The 23,688-nt window shown below is 41.6% G+C and overlaps 1 protein-coding gene across 3 annotated transcripts in view; it reads left to right on the plus strand.

The window, feature by feature from the left end:
- The window catches only part of PDGFD (platelet derived growth factor D), a 224,167-nt gene that overhangs the window by 133,005 nt on the left and 67,474 nt on the right, over positions 1-23,688 (plus strand). The window contains exons 2-3 of one of the 3 annotated variants that reach the window (XM_041770305.1): positions 18,677-18,881; positions 21,854-22,034. In XM_041770305.1, coding sequence (XP_041626239.1) covers positions 18,677-18,881; positions 21,854-22,034 — 386 coding nt within the window. Of the gene's footprint in view, positions 1-18,670; positions 18,882-21,853; positions 22,035-23,688 lie in introns of all 3 variants that reach the window. The other 2 variants (XM_041770304.1, XM_041770306.1) reach the window with 2 other exon arrangements.

Below are 23,688 nucleotides of genomic sequence, written 5' to 3' on the forward strand. Positions count from 1 at the left end.
TGTCCCACAGGAGACTCAGTGTTATCCCTATTTTGCAGATGAAAAAAATACCTTCTACTTTATGTGATTTTTCCCAAAGACACACGTTAGGAAGTAATACCAAACACTCCATTCAAATGGACCTTCTTTTGTAAAGCTCATGTGTGTTAGCACTCTTACAGTAGGAGTGGTGGATAGAACATGTGTATATGGCCGAATATCCCTGTCGCATGCTCAGGATTGATAATAATCACTCCTGGGCTCTTTCCCCAGAGCATATAAGCAGTCTTGGAAATGGTCTCACTGCATTACTCCAGGGGAAGTCATATACTTTTTGGAGCTGGCATTTAGTATTAACTGTGTTTGCTTTTCCATCTCTGTACCTTGCTTTCTTAGGATTTATGTTTTGTTTTGTTTTGATTTTTATATCTATGCCCCATGGCATCTATCAGTGTACTTTGTTCAAAATAATAAACACTAAATAAATGTTAAAGGTTTATGTTTAAATGGGTACAAGTCATAATGTGGTAGAATTTTGTTAATTATAAGGGAGAGTTTTACTTTCATTATCATTGAATCTCTTATCTTTTATGTATTTCTGGGCCTCCTCCCGTGCTACACATTGCAGACCCAAGATCGAATTCATTCACGGGGAGCAGACAAGGGAGGCAGAGAAGGTCCTAGCAGAGCACATGGACATACAAGGGCTGGGGCCCCATGGTATGATACAGATGTTGCTGTCTGTATGTCACCCTTGAGGGACGGGAGCCTCCAGGCACCCCCTGCATTGCAATTCACAGAGAATGGGGCATCATGCGAGTGTGGCAGACCCCCCCCCCCCACAGGAGACAGTTCACAGAAGCAGCCCAGCAGGAGCACATGTCAGGGATTTGACTGCAGGGTTTGTGAATCCTGGCTTCAAACTGCTAATGAGGAGTGCCTGGGGGGCCCTGTGTGCTGAATGTCCAGCTCTTGGTCTCAGCTCAAGTCTTGATCTCAGGGCAATGAGTTCAAGCCCTCCATTGGGCTCCATGTTGGGTATGGAGCCTACTTAAAAAAAGAAAAAAAAAACTACAAATGAAGCAACTCATTGAACAAATACACTAATTGCATCACCTCCCCTGTACTGCCTCCTTGTATGTAAACACAGAAGGGATGCCTGGGTGGCTCAGTGGTTTAGCACCTGCCTTCGAGCCAGGGCATGATCCTGGAATCCTGGGATGGAGTCCCACATCAGGCTCCCTACATGGAGCCTGCTTTTCCCTCTGCAAAATCTTTTTAAAAGTAAAAAAAAATGCACAGAAGCATCTTATGTTGAGAATATTCTGAATTTCATTCCTTTATTCAATGTATATCGAAAGCCTTTTTATTATCTCCCACTGAGTCCTGATACTGCAGTGAATGATACCTAGTCCTCATTTTCCAGTAGCTTCCAGTCTGGAAAATAGAGGACAGGAAGAGAGTGAGTGTTTCAGGCAAAGTCCATAAAAATGGTCATGTTAAGTTTTCTGTCACAATGTTGACCCAAGAAATGCTGTTTTCCTCCTAACACCTCCATTTACTGTGTATCATCATAAGAGACTCTGGATAATTTTTTAGTTAAAAAGTCCTTCTGCATCACGATTACTCACCTGGTGAAAACAGCAGTAGTCACTGTACTCATCTTCAAGTCTTTCTAGGAGTATAAATGGCTGTGACACACTTTCACAAGAGGGCCTGTGTAGCAAACACCAAGGATCCTAGCACTAACACCTACAACATAGTGCACTACCGTATTGGGAGGCTCTCTTGGGTGTAGATTTATAAGCCATATCAGCCTTCAGCTTTTCCTCATGAGAGTCAGCATTCTGGTCTATGTAACAAGATAAAGACGTAGTGGTGTACCCGGGCAGTGTTTGTAAGACCCACATCAGGATCCCATGGAGAACCCTGCATGTGATAAAAAGTATCCAGACTCCCACAGTTTGCTGTTGATGGAACACATCCATGTGAAAGCATGGGGGGGGTGGTGTGAAGATCACTAATCATCATGGAGGCGGGTGAGGGGTTGTGCCATCAGGCTTGTGTAGTGATACACATGTGCTGAGCTCCACACTGGAACCTGGAAATGGAGAAGACAGGAACTGAGGATGGTTTGACCATGTGGACTGAGCATGTGCCACAAGTAGCGGTCAGGTGTGCCTATCTGGGTTCCCATGTGCTGGATGGTGGGCAGGAAAAACACCCAGGAGATGTTAGCAGGTGGTTCCCAGGACACAGAGATGACTGGGGGCTCAAAAAACATTCCTTCACAAGTTTCTAATATGACCCATTTTTCTTTTACTTTCTTAAGATTTTATTTATTTATTCATGAGAGACAGAGAGAGAGAGAGGCTGAGACATAGGCAGAGGGAGAAGCAGGCTCCCCATTGAGCAGAGAGCCCAATGCAGAACTCGATCCCAGAACCCCGGGATCATGACCTGAGCCAAAGGCAGATGCTCAACCTCTGAGCAACCCAGGTGGCCTCCATATTTCTTAAGTGCTATTACACGTCAGGTGGGGAAGACAGATTTTCCTGCCCATCTATCCTTCACCCCAAACAGCTAGTACACATCCTTTTCAGATTAAGAATCAAGTCACATCCACTTTTTTTTTTTCTTACAGTGGTCACAGTATCCTGTCCGTGTTGAGGTAGGATGCACTCAGGAAACGTTGGCTGGATGTGTATTTCGAGTGGCCTTTTTAAGCCTCAATAAAAACACAGACACACTTGCTGTTAAATCGCTGCCATTAGATGCCACACCACTTGCTGCCCTGCCCTTTCTCCTTCTTCATAGAACCCTGGTGGGTGGACATGAGCTTCAGGGGAGCCCAGCCACCCCAGCCCAGGGAGTATGCTGTGTGCAGTGAGCAAGTCATGGTGACTTGGTTCCCCTTGCCCACATGGCAAGCAGCAGGCCTAGGCATGCGCCTGGATTCTGTCCCCGACACAGAGGGAGAGCCTGCCTACCAGATGGTGGGAGGGTTCCAGAGGGGTTTCTGCTTTTTAAAAAAGAGATTCACGTAGAAGAAAGCCATTTCAGGGATGCCTGGGTGGTTCAGCGGTTAAGAGTCTGTGTTTGGCTCAGGGCATGATCCCGGGGTCCTAGGATCAAGTCCTACATCAGGCTTCCTGCAGGCAGCCTTGTTCCCCCTCTATGTCTCTACCTCTCTCTCTGTCTCTCATGGATAAATAAATAAAATAAAATCCTAAAAAAAAAAAAGAAAGAAAGCCATTTCATGGTCTCTGTATCCAGCCCTGTGAGGAGGAAGTAGCTGGAGCTCTCTCATAGCCACCTATTAGATTATGAGAAGAGCCCACATGGCCTGGCCAGCAGAACAGACAGGTAGAGGATGGGATGACACCTCAAAGTCTTGAACTAACCCACCCTAAAAATGTTCTACCTCCAGACTTCCAGTCCAAGATGACACATTTTCTTTATTGTCAAGTCATTTTTTGTTTGTTCATCTGTTACTCATAGCCTGAATTAGCTTATGGGACCCATGCCTTGTTACAATGTGTGGTGGTGTACAAATAAAGCAAAGGGCCTCTCCCTTTGTGCAGAATTCAGAAGGCTTCTGTCAGCAAATATTTTTTGAGAGCTCTCTACTCTTCAAAAATGGATAAATGGAAAGAGAATGTATTTCGGTGGAGATTTCTGTATTCTGTAGGACACACATGAAGCTGGTTTTCAGTGTAGTTTCCATGTGAGCTCTTTATATGCATGAAAGCATGGTCTTTGGGTCCCTGTGTTTGACCAGAAGTGAATCTAGAAATAAAATCTCTGAGTAGCTAAATTGGCCAATCATGCAAAACATACATGATATAATTTGGTGAAACATGACATTCTGAATAATCTAATGCATGTTAATAGTGGCACTTAAAAAAAAAAGCTTTTATTTATTTATTTGAGGAGAGAGGGAGGGGTAGAGGGAGAGAAAGAATCTAAAGCAGACTCCCCACCGAGCATGGAGCCCAACGTGGGGGCTCATGACCCCGAGATCATAACCTGAGCTGAAATCAAGAGTCAGACACATACCCTACTGAGCTACCCAGATGCCCCCAGTACACTGGTACTTTTAAATTTATTCACATGACTCACTTCCCAAAACCCTCTTTTGTTCTACGTATATTTTTAGGTCTAATGTAGAGACATACACATTAGGAAACTGTGCTTTTTGTACTATTTTATTTAAGGAAAATGTTAAATATATCATTTTCCTTCATGCACAGGTGCTTTAAAATGCTTTTTTAAAACTATTCCAGATACAAAGGCAATGCTATCTTTTCTTTTTTATTTTGAAGTACCAAGAGAGATGACTTATAGTTCCTCTTGCCTCTGAAACTAGTCTTTTTCTAAGATTAACTTTAAAATAAATGTAGCTTTGTTCACAGTTGAACCCTTGAGAATAAACAAAACCTGCATTTCTTTTTCAAGCAGTAGTCTGTCAGTCTAAGAAACAACATTTTTTCAGTGGTTGGCTTCTCATAGCATGGTCTCTGTAGCAGTCTCACATCACTGTAGCTCAATTTAAAAGTTAGAATTTTATGGAGTGTGTTTCAGAAGAAAATCTAATAAAGTTTAAAAGCAATTACTCACAGTTTTGAATAAAGTAAGAAATGTCATCATAAGAGTTTGGAGCAATAGATACAGTGGCAATGGCAATATTCTTGAAGCCTTAATATGATGGGAATGGAGAGTATTGTCTTCTCCTTTGTAAAAAAAAAAAATTGTAACAGGAGAATCTGAAACTTATGCCTCCTACCATGCAGCATCATGTCAGGGTAAAAACATAAATCTGGTGCACAGTCTAAAGTAACTCCTGATTCCTAGCAGGTGTGCCCTGAGATCTGGGTAAATGCTTAAGTAGTGATGGGCCCCTTTGGTTCTTGTCCTGGAAAATAGCTTCATATTCTTTTCTGCTAGTCATGAAAGAAACTATATTATTAATATATGTGCTTCCAGGGAAGCCACCAGACAGATGCCAGTATATCATTAGTCATTTTTTCCATATAGCTGTTCAGTTTTCTACTGTGAAGCCTGGTGGGCTCTGCAGATGCCTATCTGAGTTCACATGTAGATTCCTTTTAACAATGTATGTACACACCATTATCATTCTCAATACTCATTAAGTGCCAATATGAATTTTCCTTTCTTAAAGGCCAGACCCTTTTTTCTATGTCATCTGAAAAAATGATTCTAGTTGACCACAGGAGTGGTCCAGCAAGAAAGCGAGCTTGCCTTACATTGATGTATGTTTCATATGGCATGGGTCTATCACAAATGTCTTAGTCATCTCCAAAGGACACTACGTGTTAGGATATTTACAGGTTTCTCGTTTGATAGTCTGACTTTATCATAAGAAGATAGATATACTCCAAATATACAACCGTGTCTCAATCATTTCACTTAGTTTTTCCTATCAAAGATAATGTTATTTGCTATTATTTGTTTTAAAATGTTTCTGAATGCGTGGTGATAATGAGGACCAACATGTAAGGTTCCTTTGCGCTCTAAATAGACCTATAAATATTAAGCATTTACTGTAGCACTTGAGACATATTTAGTAAATATTAGCTTTTTGTGAAAATTATTTTCATCTAACATTTACAGATTATTCTGAAGAACACGTAAATAACATGCCACAGAAATGTAATTTGCCCAGAGATTTCTTTAACCTAGACAGGAAAACCACCCAATTTTTCTCCCAAGAGAAAGTTGAGGGAGTATTTGCTGGGCGCCCACTGTGAATAACACTGCTACCCAGCAGTTTGCACTCTTGAACAGGTAAGAGGAAGCTGAAATGTGGACTAAGGAGGAGACCTAATGTGAGTGATGCAAACAAGGTTGCTTCTGCCTCTGTTTCCAAGCCTGTGACAGACATTGCTGATGCTCTTTTACATTTTCCCCACTTAAAATAGATGCAGGCTTGGAATCCTACCTTAGTATTGCAGGAGGTGATCACCATTCAAGTTTACCTACCAGGTAAATCCTGTTCGCCATTTCTAACAAGACGAGTTCTAAAGAAGGTCAAGGTCCCTTCCTCGAATGTATTTTTCTGGCAACTCAGCAACTTTTCCTTCCTCTGTAGTCCTCAAGGTTCCTGCATGAATTCTCGGTCCATCTCTATTTCTCTCCCAACCATCAGTCCCCCCACCACCCAGTGACTCATGATAAAACAACAGTGGAATGTTATTCAGCATATGGATAGTTTCTGCTACTGATTGGAAAACAAAGAAATGAGTCAAACTTTGGCTTCAGTGTGGGAGAAGCAAGCAGACCCTTGAGGGCGTCACAAGGGCTGCTCATCACTTTCAGGAGGCTGCCTGCTGGATGTCATGTCTGCACATGGGATTAGACTCAGCCAGTAATATGTAAACAGAGGCATTTAGAAAACCAGCAAGTAGCTCTTCGCCCGCTTGAGTCCCCCTGCCATTACTGTTAGTGCTACAATCATGATGCTGCATTAACCCGGGTCCCTGAGGAGAAAGCATGAAGATGAACCCCACCAACCCAAAGTTGGATGGATGTGCTGTATGAGCAAGAAATAAAATGCTGTTGTTAAAACCAGGGAGACTTAGGCTGGTGTAATCCAACCTCTCCTGACTAACACCACATTGTGACCATGCATAGATAGGACCAGAGGAGAATCCTTGGAGAAGGCTCATCAGATCCGGCAGCGATCCTAAAGAGAACTAACTGTTGGCATGAGATCTGACAAGCAGACAGAAGGCTGGCTTCCTTTAAAGCACCGTCCACTGAAAAACCCAACATTGCTTTAGTAATAGTTTCTGTGGGGAAAGCACCATCTGCTTTGAAGGCACACGAAACTCTTTTTTAATAAAATGGTAATAGTATGAATTGATCCAAAAACATAAGTTCTTTTATTTCATTATCCCTGTGGAAGTCCAAGTTCAAACCTTTTTTGAATTGAGTCTCAAAAGTCTTCAAAGTTTTTTCTGTCTTTCAGTATGGAGACATAGCGCCATGACCTTTTTCATAACCTGTGTGTGTGTGTGTGTGTGTGTGTGTGTGTGTGTTCTTGACTTAATTTGCCAAGCTTAGCACTTTTTGGCCTCACAAAAATTTTAGGAAAGATTAAGGAGTACTTGGAATCCATCTGCACTTTCTGTTTAATTAATTTTTGTATCATGTTTGGCTTATGGGAGTTACAAATTGCTAAAGCAGGTGATTCTCTTGAATGCTACCAGCTTTTGACGGATAGATGTTCATCCCCATCACAGTGTATGAATTGTTTGCATTAATATCTCATAGCTTTGAGAATTCTTTGACGTATTCGGAGATATAATTTCTGCTGTACTTAATTTTATTATCTAGGTAAAAGGGGAATTTGTTTTCTCAAACCTCAATGACAAGTCAAAATTCAGCTTCATATACTTGTATATATCTTCTCAGCTCTGGTCCTATGGAGCACTTGAGTATTTCTTTACAAGAGAATCTGGATGAGATAAAATTTCTCCATATTTTATTGTATGTATATTTTCATCTCTTTTTCTATACTAATTTATTTGCACAAAAACATTTTAATTTTAGTGCTCCATTTTAATGCAGACTTTATAAAGGCATTTTAAGTAACAATTAGATATTCAAATATAAATTATAATTCATCCATATATGGTGTTACCAATGAAAGTACCAAGTTTGAAAGCAGATGAATAGTTATCTCTTAAGCATAACTAAATTTAGACACACAAAATGCTGCCCAAACTTGCTCCATTTTCTAACAACTGGACATTTACCTTTAACAGTCATCATAAAATATTTCTGTACTTTGAAATATTAATATAATATGAAAAAAGTATTCTTGAGTGACTTTCAGTATTGAAAAATGTCTCCACTCTGGCCATGTAGTTTAGTAAACATGTAGATATAATTATCATTATACATAATGTGGTCATGTCTATTACATGGGAGGTAATTAATGTACATATCAAATCCAGAGATAGGTATATACCAGTCACAGATAACGGGCCATGTGATCCTTCTATTAACTGCCAGCTAGTTTTCTCTTTAGTCAAATGTGATTAGGAAAATGCTTTATCTTCATCACATGGATTACGTTTTTAATCATTAGGACAGGGCAGCCCATGTGGCTCAGCAGTTTAGCGCCTCCTTTGGCCCAGGTCGTGTTCCTGGAGACCAGGGATCGAGTCCTGTGTCGGGCTCCCTGCGTGGAGCCTGCTTCTCCCTCTGCCTGTGTCTCTGCCTCTCTCTCTCTCTCTCTCTCTCTCTCTCTCTGTGTGTGTGTGTGTGTGTCTCTCATGAATGAATAAATAAAATCTTAAAAAAATAATTAGTATATTTCAGAATCATCTTCTTTGCTCCATACCTCAAATTCCAGGGCAGTATTGTTGACTGCTAATTCTTCCTGAAACTTACCCTGTAAAATAACCTCAGAAAATCCTCACTCTCTGAAAACTCGAAGTTCATACTTTAGTCTTCCTAGACAGTGTTTGTAAGAATACTAGTTTTAGGGGCACCTGGGTGGCTCAGTGATTGAGCGTCTGCCTTTGGTTCAGGGTATGATCCCAGGTCCCACATTGGGCTCCCCGAAGGGAGCCTGCTTCTCCCTCTGCCTATGTCTCTGCCTCTCTTTCTGTGTCTCATGAATAAATAAAATCTTTTATTAAAAAAAAGAATATTAGTTTCTATATAATCAGTGTTTCCTTTTTAAAAAAATTATTTACTTGAGAATGAGAGAGAGAGAGAGAACGAGGAGGGGCAGAGGGAGAGGGAGAAGGAGAAACAGACTCCCCCCTGAGCAGGGAACCTGACAAGGGCTCGATCCCAGGACCCTGGAATCATGACCTGAGCCAAAGGCAGACGCTTCCCCAACTGAACCACCCAAGTGCTCTCTGATCAGTGTTTCCTAGAAAAAAGGTGAAACCTGGTTTTTCCTAGGTATGACTTTTCCATCTATTTTGCCTATTATCTGTCTTTATCTTTGAATTCTATTTGCAGTGATTAAAGCAGATCTTTCTGTCATTATGATTATCTTGCTTTCTAGGTGTTAAGTTAATGTAATTGAAAAAATCTCTGATTCTATAATTCTTTCTGTCATGCCACTCCACATTGCCCTTCCCCATCTGCCACAGTTCTGAATGTTATTGATTCATTATTCATATCTTTCACATGTAAACAACATCACAACACAAAATGACTACAGTAGAAGGAAAGAGAATTATTAGAGAGTTAATTAATAAAATTATGTTTATGTGGTAAAATACAGCATGGATATTTTCAGGCAAACTTTGTTTTCACTTATTTTAATTTTCTAAATCTAAACCAAAAATAATTTTCATTTTAATATAATTTCAGTCATTTCTGTAATATACCTATAAAATAGAAACTTTTTTAAGGAAAGAGTACACAGTAGTCCCCCACCCCTTATTTGAGATTTTGCTTTCCTGGCTCTCAGTTACCCTAGGTCATCTGCTATCAGGAAGCAGATGATCCTCCTTCTTATGGATAGTTGAAAGGTAAGGAGTAGCCTCACACTACTTCACAGCACCCACATCATCTACCTGCCACGTCACAGCACCCACATCGTGTACCTGCCATGTCACAGCACCCCCATGACACACCTGCCATGTCACAGCATCCTCATCATTCACCTGCTACATCACAGCACCCATATCATACACTTCACTGCATTTCATCACCTCATATCATTACAAGAAGTGTGAGTACAGTAAGATATTTTGAGAGAGAGCCCACATTCACATAACTTTCAATACAGTACATTGTTATAGTTTTTCTATGTTATTAGTTATTGTTGCTGAACTCTTTTTGTGCCAAATTTATAAATGAAACTTTATCAGAGGTATGCATGTATAGGGAAAATGTCAAGCATCCATGGGGGTCTTGGAACATATGTCCCCTGGAAAGGAGGAGGTCCTATAATTGCTTGGTGTCGTATAATAACACAACAAAACGTTGTACATTAAAAGATCTGGGGAGGTGAGGAATAGTGTGATACTTTGGGCATCACTACATTCCTGGTAACTATTTCTGACCAATGTTCAAAGAGAATTTATGGTACTTTTTATTTCTCTATTTTGATAGACAAATTCTTAAAGAAGAGTAATTGCGAGCTCAGGGAATTATCAAGTGATTACTCTCCAAAAACACTCTAAATTGTTACTTCGAGAAAGTTTGTTTATAAAACATTAACACTTTGGTTTGTGCCAAAAGGAACTGTAATTTAAAGAAAATACATAATCGACAGACAACCAACCCCCTCCTCCCTGAATCTTTGTAAATAGATGTTGTTGTATTAGAACTGGAATTCTTAGAAAAATCTGTGCTGGAAAATTCTAAATAAATGTCTGATGTTTAATCAGCTTTGCTCTTGAGTTGCTTGCAAGCAGAATGAGCACAGGTGACTTGTCTGAGAGCTCATAGGGGATTTGGGAAGACTATTTTCATTAGGATGTGTGCCAGTTGTCAACCAGAATCTCCTTAATGAAGATGGCCCCACCAACAGTCCCAGGAAGAATTTAGTTCGTTGGTTGGAAGCTTTGGTGCCTTAGGAAACACTGAGGGGAAAAAACGTTGAAAATGCTCTCACACTGATTTTTAAACTAACATTTTTAAAGAAGTCTAATTTTCACCTTTAGCAGTTCACATGGTGAGACTCCAACCTTGTGCTTTTTAAGTTATATAATTTCCCATAAATTATCTCCTCATTAAATTCAATTTTATCCCAATTGTGTGTTTTAGGATCTGTTCTACAAATTGACCTATTCATCATAAAATTAGGGACTCCCTGCCCTATCTTCTCTTATATTCTCCACTTCTCCCCTGCTTCTGTGCTTTGTCAACAATGCACTGCCCTAGGCCTTACTAATGAAGGTACTATTTTGCATCCTAGGATGCTTTTCTGTTCTGTGTTGTTAGCCACGGAGGGAGAATGCAAGACTAATTTGAGCTTTGTAGTAATACTAAGTAATAACACAATAGATAAGGTGTAGACCTGACCCTTGATGAATCTTGCTGAGCTTACTCTTCTCAATTAGATGCTTGCTTCCGATGGGAACCTCTGTGGTCCATTCAGTTATCTAACTTATATGGTGCTCAATGGATCTGAGCATGGCCCCTATTTACATCAACAAACTCCCCTGATTTTATTTGAGGGTTCTTTTCTTTCTTGGTCCTGGGTTTTCTGAGTGTGGTACAGCCTGGCTATAGTGAACCTGGTGATGTAAGTAATACAGACTAGGAGAAAGGACCAGTTCAGTGGAACGCTCCCCAAAATAATCCTTTAATATTGATGCCAAATGTATGCCCCACAATGTCCAGCCCACTGGCTACCTCAAAATTGAATTTGTTAGAACTAAAATATTTGAAGGGGTGCCTGGGTGGCTGGGTCTGTTAAGCGTCTGATTCTTGATTTCAGCTCAGGTCATGATCTTGGGATCTAGCCCCACATTGGGCTCCGTGCTAAGCGGGGAGTCTGTTGCAGATTCTCTCTCTCTCTCTCTCTGCCCCTCCCCTCCCAATAAATAAATAAATCTTAAAGAAATAAAATATTTGGGCATTTTTCAACTTTATTTCTGATAAAGCTCTCTTTTATTCATTGTTGTTGTTGTTTAAAGATGCTAATCAAAGAGATGCTTTCCATTTGTAGGAACTCTGAATAATCATTATTTGCAGTAACCATCCATCCATGTATGTATTAACAGATACATTTTGAAGGTCTCCATTTGCCAAGGCTGACAAGGCACTAGAGTTGCAAGGCATAGTCCTTTTCTACAAGGAATGTAATATTCTGTGTATGATTTTTTTCTTTTCACTTTCCTGTGAGACTTTTTCAAAGAAACAATAAAGCACCTCCGAATATCTTCAGTTTTTATCTCCTGTACCTAACCAGACTCACATAGCTTTAAAAAGTGTTAAACAAGGACGCCTGGGTGGCTCAGCAGTTTAGCGCCTGCCTTCGGCCCAGGGTGTGATCCTGGAGTCCCGGGATTGAGTTCCACATTGGGCTCCCTGCATGGAGCCTACTTCTCCCTCTGCCTATGTCTCTGCCTCTCTCTGTATGTCGCTCATGAATAAATAAATAAAATATTTTTAAAAAGTGCTAAACATAGAATGCATTGTTCCCATATTAAAGGATTTATTTAAATTCTTTCATAATGTGTTCAGCACAAACCTATGTGCAAAGTAGCTAGCTGTGTGCCTAGGATACGTTTCTAGTTTATAAGAAGGAAAGATTCTCATAAATGTGTGCTTGAAAAACTTTTTCCACTTATTCCTTTGTTCTCTTATTTTAGACAACAGAATACAAATAGGTATAAAATCATTGTTAGATGGAAAAGTGTTTATCTCATTGAAGATTTTGGATTTCAGATTGGATTGTCTCATTTTTGCCTCACCCTTGACCACTGAGTCATGGTCAACCCACTGGCAGCTCCATCCCCTTATGAGAAAATTGGTGAAGTGTCATGTCACTTGGACCTGAGAGGAATCTTGATACCCCATTATGCAGCCCCGAAAGTATCAGTTTCAGAAACAGAAGCAGAAAGATGACAGGGTGAGTCTCATGCTGTTGTTTGTTGTCATGGAGGAAAGCCACCGGGAGCAGAGCATGGTGGTGCTGAATTGAAGACTCCACTCTTATTCATGCAGCTCCATTCCTTTGGTTTGCAACAAATCACTTTAACTTCTCTGTGTTGGTTTCATTACCTGTTAAAGTAACAAAACAAAATTAAACTTAAAAGAAAAAAAGTGAAATGAGAGTAATGATATTTACTACCTCTTTTTTTGTTACATAAATGTATATTTATGATGGACTTACAAAATTGGATTCTTATAAACTATATTGCTTCTTACAAAAATCAAGTAGTCTTATTGTGGTTGTTTAGCAACAGAAGTGGGGCTGCTTGGATTATATATCATTCAACTAGAGTCTGGGCAAATGTTGTTTCTATGATATATTGTATAATTATGGAACAGCCATTTGCAAATGAAATTTCATAATATATCCCTTTGCACATTAGACATTTTCTGACTCCAGTGACCATTCTTTGCTTTTGTGACTGTCAGTCATGATGCTGGCTCCTGGATGTCTTATGGGGATAGTGGGGCAAATGTGTATGGCTATACTGTCCCACCGACTTTGTGTGAGCTGGCATAGCCTGTAATTATATCATTGTTTGTTCCTATGGATCAAGTATCTTAATCCTATTTAACCACTCAGCATTTAGGCTTCGCATTTTATGTTATCATAGGTAATATTATGATGTGAGAAGAAATAAAAGTATTACCACTTTTCATTATTTCATTCATTAAACATGATGTGATGTGATAGTGGATTACTACATGGATGTATTGGGACCAGGAATGACCCTATTCCATGAAACAGGGAAAGCTAGATAAATGGTGACACTCAGGTGCCCCGTGTCAAAGTCAGTAAGGTAGATAGCTTCTCACAGTAGGGTCACTTTGCACCAGAAATGATGAATTGGATGAGGTTTCAAGGTCAAAGACAGGAAAGTGAGCCCAAGACAGGTCATCAGCTGGGGAGGTAAGATGAAAAATTGAACTTGAGGTGTAGTCATAGCAAGGAGGTAGGACAAAATCAGAGAGGGAGACAAACCATGAGAGACTCTTAACCATAGGAAATAAACTGAGGGTCCCTGGAGAGGAGAGGGGTGGGGGGATGGGGTCACTGGGGGCTGGGCATAAAGGAGGCATGTGATGGGATGAGCACTAGGTATCGTATGAAAGTGGCGAATCACTGACTTCTTCCTCTGAAACTAATAATACTCTATATTTTAATTAATTAAATTTAAATTTTAAGAAAGGAAAAAGTAATTCTCTGTGAAAAATGACATATTTCATATTTTGTCGTTGAGCAGCTAGAACCATGCTCTAGTGAAATGTGCAGGCTCTGAAGACCTACTCCCTGGGTCAAATCATGATTCCACCCTAGCTTTGTGCCCTGAGGTCCAAAGTTCTTTAAATTCTCTGACCTTCCTTTGTAAAGTGGGGATACGTTATTTATAACCCTAATTATTTAGGGTTCTTGTGAAGATTCAGTGAAGTGTAGTGTATTAGAGTGCCGGGAACATAGTAATTGCTCCATACCCATACATGTTAGCTACTGTCGGACACCAAAGTGAATGCTTTCATTCAGAAGTATGACTTTATATATGATACTTGGTCTTGATCTCAGGTTAAACCTGATACGTTGCTGTCTGTACTGTACTTCATTATAACTCTCCTAAGAACAGCTCTGAGTCAGCATGGAGTTATGAATTTTACATAAACAGTGTAACTCAAAAGTCAGAGGGGATTACAGGACACATAGCAAAGAATCTAAACTTGCCTGTGATGAATCACCAAACTCTACCTCTGAAACTACTAATATAGTATACATTAGTTAATTGGCTTTAAGTTTAAAAAAACAGATTAAATAATTAAATAAATAAAATTACTTCTAGCACATTTCAGAGAAGGAAGAACAGGTTCTAGAGCATGGTGGTTCTCATGGCACCAAATCTGCCACCCGATTGCCTGAGTCTGTCTTCTGACACCACCTTTACCAGCTCCATGACTTTAGATAAGTACTTGACCTCTCTGTGCCTGAGAACCTTCTTCTGTGGAATGGTAATAACAGTATCCATCTCAGGGAGTTGTAAATGTACCTCAGCACACGCGAGGTCCTGCATGTGACTAGTTTATCCTGTAAATGAACCATGAAGAGTGCTTGGAGCAATGCCTGGCACAGCATCAGCACTATAAAAGTGATGGCTAGTATTCATACTTGTGTAGATGTGTATTTTGGCAGGATTTTTAACAGAAAATAAATTATGAAACTTGAGAAAAACATTTTTTTTAATTTTGCCTATTAGTCAATATATTTCCATACGATGCAGTATAGGTCTGTGGTTAATTTCTGAAACCCGAGTCCAGCTTTGTCCTCAGCAACCTATTCTGTAAGAAGGAAAGCCTCCCACCCCACTCCCACTGCCACTTGCTTAAAAAAAATAACAGGCATTTCCTGTGTAACCTGTTAGTTCATGAGGAGGTCTAGCCTTTAATGATGTTCTAGTGAAAAGAAGTCCCTTCCTTGCAGAAATCTGTCCAGTGCGTCAGGCCGAGCGCTGCAGTCTCCCTGGCATCGTCCCACCATCCTGCTCCTGCATCGGGCGCTGCCACCCGCTTACCTGCCGCTTGCACCTGCTCTGTACCAGGGCAGGGTGCGCATGACCTGGCACCTTCATGGGCCTGTTCCCCTGCAGTTGTCACTGCTCTGATTTCCCCGTCCTGGAGGGCTCCTCGGTGTTCCCAGTGCTCCCCTTCCCCTGCAGGACCCCGGTCCCATTTCTGCTATCCCAGCTCAGGTCTAGGTGATGTCCCCCAGAGCTCGCTGACGTGTGCGTGGAAATTCTGGTCACTGCATGGAAACTGGGCTCCCAGAGTGTCAGTGTGTCACCAGGCAGGGCCCAGGCTCTGATTCAATCCTTGGCCTTGGCCTTCCGTGTGGGCCCCTCCCCCTCCAATGTGAACTCACTGTCCCTGCCCTCCTAGATCAGAACCTTATTTCCACCTCTGAGCAGATGCTCTTCCTCCTGGTCGCCTTCTTCAGACCCACGGGCCTTCACCCTTGCAGGGCTTTCCTCTTTCCACTTCTGTCAAGTGCAAGTACTTTCCCTGGCTTTCCGAAGTGCCTGGAGTTCCCCTTTCAAGCCCCCTGCCCTGCCCTGGGGCTCACATGGGCCCATGTAGACTCTGCTCTAGATCCAGCTTTCTGCAGACGTCTTAGCGCATCCCTGACCCATGCCTTGCATTCACCGCCCCACAGGCCCTGGGGCCCTCCCTGTGCCCCATCACCACACATCACATTCCGCGCTTCACATTCCTTTGTGTGTTGCTTGTGTGTTGCTACATGTGTGAAGTATGAGTGGGCTTGGTGTCTCAGGGCCACAAACACAGATGCTCTTTAAGCATTCTTAAATTAGACCTACATGTAACATAGCACCTGGAATCTTAAAAACACACAAGCAGTGAATGCTACCCCGAAAGAGACTACACAGAACACATGGTGCTCAAATGCCTTATGTTATAATGAGTAATGTGAGCACCTCAGATACGTGGTTTTAAATTTAGTAGTTGTGCATTTAGATTTACGGTTACCTTCTATTCGTGGCAAGTAGTATCTTTGATAGAAATTTTTGATAGAAACTTTGATAGATTGTTTTATTGATAGATAAATTGAAAGTTTTATTTTACAATAGATTTGCTTTTGATTAAAAATATTGATACATTGACAGAAAGTTTTATTTTACAATAGATTTGCTTTTGATTAAAAATATTAATTTAGGGTGGCTCAGTCCATTAAGTGTTTAACTCTTGATTTTGGCTCTTGATTTCTTTACCTCAAAGGTGTGAGATTGAGCCCCCCATCGGGCTCCGCTCATCAGGGAGTTGGCTTGGGATTCTCTTTCCTTCTCTGTCTGTCCCTCCCCTGGACGCACTTGTGTGTGTACCCAGGCTTTCTCTTAAAAAATTTAATTTTTTAAAGAAATATTAAGCAAATAATAGTAACCAAGGTAAGGAAATAAGGTCCAAATTGTAAAGGTAAACCTGCAGTGATGGAAGTGTTGAAAACACTGCAAAACGTTATGTTTAGAGTCTGCACTTAATAAATAATTGTTGATTGGCTGATAGTTCTTATCTGCCTTCCCAGCAAACAGCCCTCACTCATTTCCTAGAAGCCTCACACAATAGAATAAGGAGATAAGTAATTTTCGTGACCACATCTTCAGCATAAGGTCAAGGGAAAAGAAGAGGGCAAGGTCAGCTGGGAAAAACATTTGTTGGCACCTGGAGGATGTCTGGGCTGGGTTCACTGCAGGTGGCTGCAGAGCCAGAGCTCTCAGGTCCTGGTTTCCCAACCTCTCACTCCCACACAGAATCTAGCTGGGCAAACAGGTGAACACTGAATGAGTAAAACCTAATCTATATATTGTAATTCCTATAGCACAAGGACATTTGTGAAAGGGAAAGAAGCTTTTGCATTTCACATACTTCTTCCCTCTTCCTTCCTCTGTTATTTGGGAAGCTTTGCCAGCCACTCTTGGCAGCCCAGCCTTCCAGTGGTTTCCATCAGCAATTTAAGCGTCCCTGAGCAGGCTCAGTGAATTACAGGCCTCAAAGAAAACTCTCTGTGGGAAAACACAAATAGACTGTGGCAGGAGGTCCACTAATGGCAGGGTCTAAACAGCCAAAATCTAAAATGCAAAGAACTCTCATATTGGGAAAGACCTAAAACCAAGACCTACCCAGAGCTAGGTCAGAGTACAGAGGTTAAGGGCACAGCCCCTGCCGGGCTACACTTCAGATGCCAGCTGCGGATCTGGGGGTTGCAGCCAACCCCAGACAACTTCTAACCAACTGGCTATCGATTCAGGATCTGCCATAAACCCATCAGGTTGATCATTTGCTAGAACAGCTTACAGAACTCAAGAAAGCGCTGTCAGTACAATTATAGTTATACTATTAAGTTTTACTGTAAAGAGTACAAATCAGGACCAGCCAAATAGGTCTGGGAGGGTCCCAAGAGTGAAGCTCTCATGTTCTCAGGACATGTCACTCTCCTAACACACCCGTATATAACCAACCAGGAGGTTTCCCCAAGCTTCTAGGGCCAGAGTTTCTAAGGGGCCTTCATTCTGCAAGGGTGAGTGCTGGAATCACTGATGATGCAGCTGGATCCGGTCCCCGAGCTCCTTCCTGCCGGGAGGCTGAGAGGTCAGGCTGATGTCAGGGCTCAGAGTCCTCACCTCTAGCCACGTGGTTGGTCCTACCACAAAGCCTGCCATAATCCTGACACCGTTCGGGGATCCATGGTTCATCAGCTCATGCGTACACTCAGGAGTGGCCCCCAGGGCCCACCATGTATGACAAAGGCCCTTCTGTCACCTGGGGAATTCCAGGGGTCAGGAGTCCCCTGTTAGGAACCCGAACAAAGACCAGGCAAGGTCTTTATTATACAACACAGAAAACAGAGTAAAAATTCGCTCTCAAAGTCACCAAAAACTACTGCAAAGAGATAGTGATTTTTCTGATGGAGAAACCACTGGAAAATGTTGTTTGAATAAAAAAATCAGTAGTCACGAAGCACTGTTATATTCTTTTATGTGTTGCACTCATTCATTCATGCAGCAGGATTTATTGACTTCCATCTGTGCTCATCACTGGAGCTACACTGTCACACTGTGAGGGCGCAGAATAAAAGGAAGAAAAGGAGATTTTTTTATTCTTATTATTACCTGGAAGAAGGGAAGGAGGAATTATTTTAAAGTATTTACGTATTTTAATATCAATCGAAATGAACCCGAGTTCTGAGATAATTGTTCATTTTCCTTGTCAAAAATTATATGAAAAAAAAAAAAATTATATGAAAAGAGCTCTCATAGTGTGAAATACACCAGAGCCGGTGTAGACCTGCCGGGAACCTGAGGAGGTGGGGGATCGAGGAGGGAATGTAGACGTTATCCGTGTGACCGGAAGGCTGCCGTTTGGGCTTCTGTGGTTAGACAGAGTCAAGATGTGCTTTACAATCTGATGTTTTTAAACTGTTCTGTTTTTGCTTTCTTGTAATTGGAGCAACATACTAATTTCTACAAGTTGTGACTAGTAACAGAGAGCAATCACCTCACAGACTTATACCGAAGAGACGAGACCGTCTGGGTGACAGGAACCGGCCACGTGCAGAGCCCCCGCTTCCCCAGCAGCTACCCCAGGAACCTGCTGCTGACCTGGCGGCTGCACTCCCAGGAGAGAACGAGGATCCAGCTGGCCTTTGACCCTCAGTTTGGATTAGAGGAGGCAGAGAACGATATCTGTAGGTGAGTGGCGGTGTCGTTGCAGGTGCATCTCCATGGCCGAGGAAAGATGACTTGAAAACATCACACTTCCCCTTTGGGGCCCTTGGTCCCACCCAAGGAAGGTCTCCCTTCTTTTTCTTTTCCAAAAGCCCCTGTGTCCATCCTGGCAGATCACGCCCCAGGGCACGACCGCCTGGTGCTTCTCACAGAGCCCAGGCCCATGGCCGCCAGACCCGGGCCGCACGACCCACCTTCCCTGGCCGGGCCTCCGCCAGGTAGACGCGCCTGAGAGCAGGTAGCTGCATCCGGCGACCCCGCGCTGTGGCTCTGGTGCCGCCTGCCACGGGCTTAGGTGCAGAGCACCCGGCCCAGCGCAGCTCCAGGAACCCACAGGGCTGTTGTGACCAAACGAGGTACCGTCCTGACGCTCCCCGTGCCCCCCACACTGGGAGAGGGTGATGGCGAGGACCCTGTCAGGGCCTTTCCCTGGAATCATAGGCCTCAGGTCTGAGTAAGAAAGAGCTGTCAAGTCCAGGGTCTGTGAGCTCCTCCGATGGTCTGTTTCACGTCCTTTCTGGGTCAGCGGTAGACGGAAACTCTGCTTGATGACCTTCTCCCTTCTGAGCATGTTTATCCAAGAAAGCCCTGGCTGCTCCTTGAATTGTCTGCTCATGGCATCATAGTCACTTAATTAGCACGTATGAGGCTGGGGAGGATGTTTTTTTTCTCTCTCTCCTTTACTGCAGGCACTTGTTCTGCATTGCCAATGCACTGCTCAACTGCTTATTCTTTCAGCAGGTTTATTTCCCTTTGAATAATAAAAAGAGGGTGCCTCAAATTTGATTACCCTTTGTTGCATGTTTATTATGCTGACAGCTTTTATTATGTTGCTGTTTTTTCAAGAATAACAGCAGTGAGGACTACTTTCCAGGACCACAGAGAGTAAGGGATGCCGAGAGCAGAGAGAGATACATGCAGAAAGAGCAGGTTAATATTTACAGACAACAAACTCCAGCAGGTCTTGTGTCTTTTCAACCTTGAAAAGAGAACTAATTTTCTGTGCTGGAAACAGAGATGATGGGGAAAAAATTTTTTTTGAAGATTGTAGAAGGTGACGATGACCCAGAAGGAAAGGCAGGTCTCTGCAGCTGAGCTAGGATTTTGATCCCGTAGGGAGTGAGCTCTTGCAGCATCCAGGCCTTAAAGATAGAAGATGCCACGGTGGTTTCCATTGTCGACCCTTCATCAAATCCAGTTGCTTCTCCAAATTTTTGGCGGCTGGTGGAGGAGTCAGAGGTGGGACAGGGGAGAGGAAGACAGGAAAGAACAGGGCACAGCCTCTGACCCTTCGGAAGAATTAAAGTGATGGTCTCTTAACTTCATCCAGAGTAAAAATTACACTAATGTATTTCAAAGGAAAGAAAGAAAGAAAGAAAGAAAGAAAGAAAGAAAGAAAGAAAGAGGAAGAAAGAAAGAAAGTGACCTATGGCATTATTAACAAAGTTGCAAGTGTACTCATGCTTTGTGCAGTAACTATGATTTACACATATTATATATAAAATGAAATGCAATTGATTTCCTACCATCTGTTCCAAAGCCTCCTTGATGTTTATACTATAGTATTTTATTGCTTGAATAATGATTCTTTGTGAGTGCTTTTCACCTTCCAAGCACCATATAAACATTAAGTAATTAATTTACACAGCACCCAAAAGATATCCAGCCAGTAAATTTGTGTAAACCTCTTATTTTGCTGATAAGGAAACTGAGGCAGAGGACTTAAGAGCCTATAAGTCACCATCAGTGAACAGAGGTCACAATGCCAATATTGGATAGTTGGGCAAGGGGTGATAAGCTCACATGCTCCGTAGATTACCTTGCCCGATCTGCTAAGAGCTCTGTTGTGCCTAGTGGATTCTCTCCACGTTCACCTGTGAGGTCTCGCAGGCTGATTCCTTTTGGAAGTCGTCACAGAAAATACAGAGTGCCTCAAGGCTGTGGCCATGGCTCGCCCTGCATGCTCATCCTCTGCTCTGTGACTTTAACATCCTGAGTCATTTGGGGAGAGGTACACACAGATGCCCAGAGACGAGAGGCAGGGAGTTCAGCTTACCAGGTAGAACGTCCCAAGATTTGGGGTGTCTGAAAATAAGCTAGATGATCCCTAGGAGATGCTCTATTGTGCGATGGAAAGGTTATATGGAACATTCCAAGAGAGACCTCCCCATATCCTCAACCTTGGCATTCCATGTTCCTCTGACCAACGTCAAAGCTGAACCTGGGGTCTTCAGCTCATTCACACCCTGGCTTAAGCAGCCCAGATGTTTCCAGTAATGGTTATTGGCATATCCCTCCCCAAAGTCATAATGCTTTTCATTATGATAACTGTTATATTTTATGATATGATTCTTCATAAGACAGCTTCCAAAAAGAGAAAATAATGATTAATTTTACCATTTATTTTCTGTAATGAGATGATGTAACATAATGCTAATTCCGTATGCTGTATAGGTACAGATCATTTCTTAAGGAAGCACTGAATGTGGTGAATTAATTCAAAGTGGGAATTTGTTTGAAAAACTTTATATAAATAATTGGACATACAATCAGAGCTTTATCTCCAAAAATAAGATAATAGATAACAATAGGTTAGAGTTATTATAATCTATACTAGTAGGTTACTAGTATAGTTACTAGTTTTCCTAGGAAACCCTTAAAAGCAACATACTCAGAAAGTGGCCCATTTTGATTATTGATGACTTCAAAATACTCATAGCTAAATGTGCATAAGGGTTCTTTCAGATTATTGAAGTTTGAATTTGAAAAACTTAACCCAAAAAACTAGCTTTCCTTTAAAAATTTAGGTGGGCTTTAATTTTCCTTTTAGCTGGTAGGTCATGAGAAATCACATATGTTAGTTTTAATTTCTCAGTGGAAGTATGCATTTCAAAGTCTACTGTAATCAAAATGTGTTTATGTCACACTGAAACTAGGTATGATTTTGTGGAAGTTGAAGATGTATCTGAAACCAGTACCATAATTAGAGGACGGTGGTGTGGACACAAGGAAGTTCCCCCAAGGATAACATCAAGAACAAACCAAATTAAAATAACATTCAAGTCTGATGACTACTTTGTGGCTAAACCTGGATTCAAGATTTATTATTCTTTTGTGGTAAGTAGCCTAAATCCTGTGATTCAAAGCAGACACTGGTTTCATGAAGTAGAGAGATACTTTCTGTGATTAAATGTGGTAGTGGGAGGGTGAACTTTATTAATTCTGGGTATGGTTTGTTCCTACCTTACACCAATAAGGTGAAGCTTTCTTCAGTGAATACCATGTGGAGCTATTAAGTCTACCCTTGGGTCCACCTTTTGCTTTGTTTTCTGTTTTTTTTTTTTAAAGAATTATTTATTTATTTACTGAGAGAGAGAGAGGCAGAGACACAGGCAGAGGAAGAAGCAGGCTCCATGCAGGAAGCCCGACGTGGCACTTGATCTCTGGTCTCCAGGATCACACCCCGGGCTGCAGGCGGCGCTAAACCGCTGCGCCACCGGGGCTGCCCTGGGTCCACCTTTTGAAAGGAAGCACAGTAAATAGGAAAAGTAAAGTAGTTGATAGTAAAGCAGTGTTACCTTTGATTCGCTGAAGTAGGATAAATGTACAGCAAAAAAAAAAAAAAAAAAAAAAAGGCACTTGAGAGTTGACCATCTTTGGTTCAAAAATTTGTCTATTTAATTCCAACCACAGAGAAGGGTCTGAATGATTCTAGTTTAAGTGATGACCCAAATTTGGGAAGGGTCTATGTTATGATCATAGAGCCTCAGAGTTAGCAAGTGTCTTAAAAATCCTAAAGCCTAAGTCCAGACCCAGGAGTTTTCATACTGTTTGTTACACTCACGCTTGCATGTGATCTCACCTCTCCTCAACCACGCCAGCCACCATTCCCAACTCTAAATGGTTCTATTAGAAGTTGCTCAACCTCATATTGCATCAAAATCTACATTGTAGTTAATTCTAGTTGTTGGGTTAAACGCCACCAGGTGTCTGCTTTACTCAATCAGTCATTAACAAGACACTGTCAAGTTCCTGCTCATTGTCAGACACTCTGACAGGTATAGTAGAAACAAAGGTGAGCAGGACAGACAGGCTCTTGAATCCCCCAGAGTTTATAATCTGGTCAGGATGACAATTACAAAGCAGTGGTGAGTGAGAACAATGAGCAATGAAGCAGAAGTACTGGGCTCTATGGGTTAAGCTCAGGGACACATTGGGATAATTTTACCTATATGTTATCTTAGAAATCCCTGAATCCTTCATGTGTTCCTAGCGTATTGCCTTTTGTTTTCCGACAGACACATTATATTCCCATTCAGGTGGGCTACATCCCTTTTCAATGTGTGGATGTCAACATAGAACACAGTGCTATGATGGGGTCAGTTAGTGTTTTTGCTCTCCTTCTGTGAGTTAAATTTAGAAAGGAAGAAAATCTTACTTTTTATATCTAATGTGGGTGGTTGGTTGTTGGTTTTTTTTTTAAATTTTTGCATTATAGTGAGTTATTAAACACTAAGTGAATTCTACCTCAGAATAGATGAAAAAATAGCATGAAGTGACACTGGTTCCAGTTTTAATTTGAAAATAATCCATCAAGCAAGATTTACATTATCAGAAACACACAGTGCTGCTCCACATTCAATTTGAAGTGTGAACTGTTATTTCCTACATTTCTTCTTTTTAATGTATCCATTGATACATCTATCCTCTGCTGTTCGTGGACAAAGCAGGCTTGGCATGTTGGAATGATGATGGATGGGCTTAGTGGAGG

The sequence above is a fragment of the Vulpes lagopus genome, chromosome 10 (assembly GCF_018345385.1).
Source record: "Vulpes lagopus strain Blue_001 chromosome 10, ASM1834538v1, whole genome shotgun sequence".
Lineage (NCBI taxonomy): Eukaryota > Metazoa > Chordata > Mammalia > Carnivora > Canidae > Vulpes > Vulpes lagopus.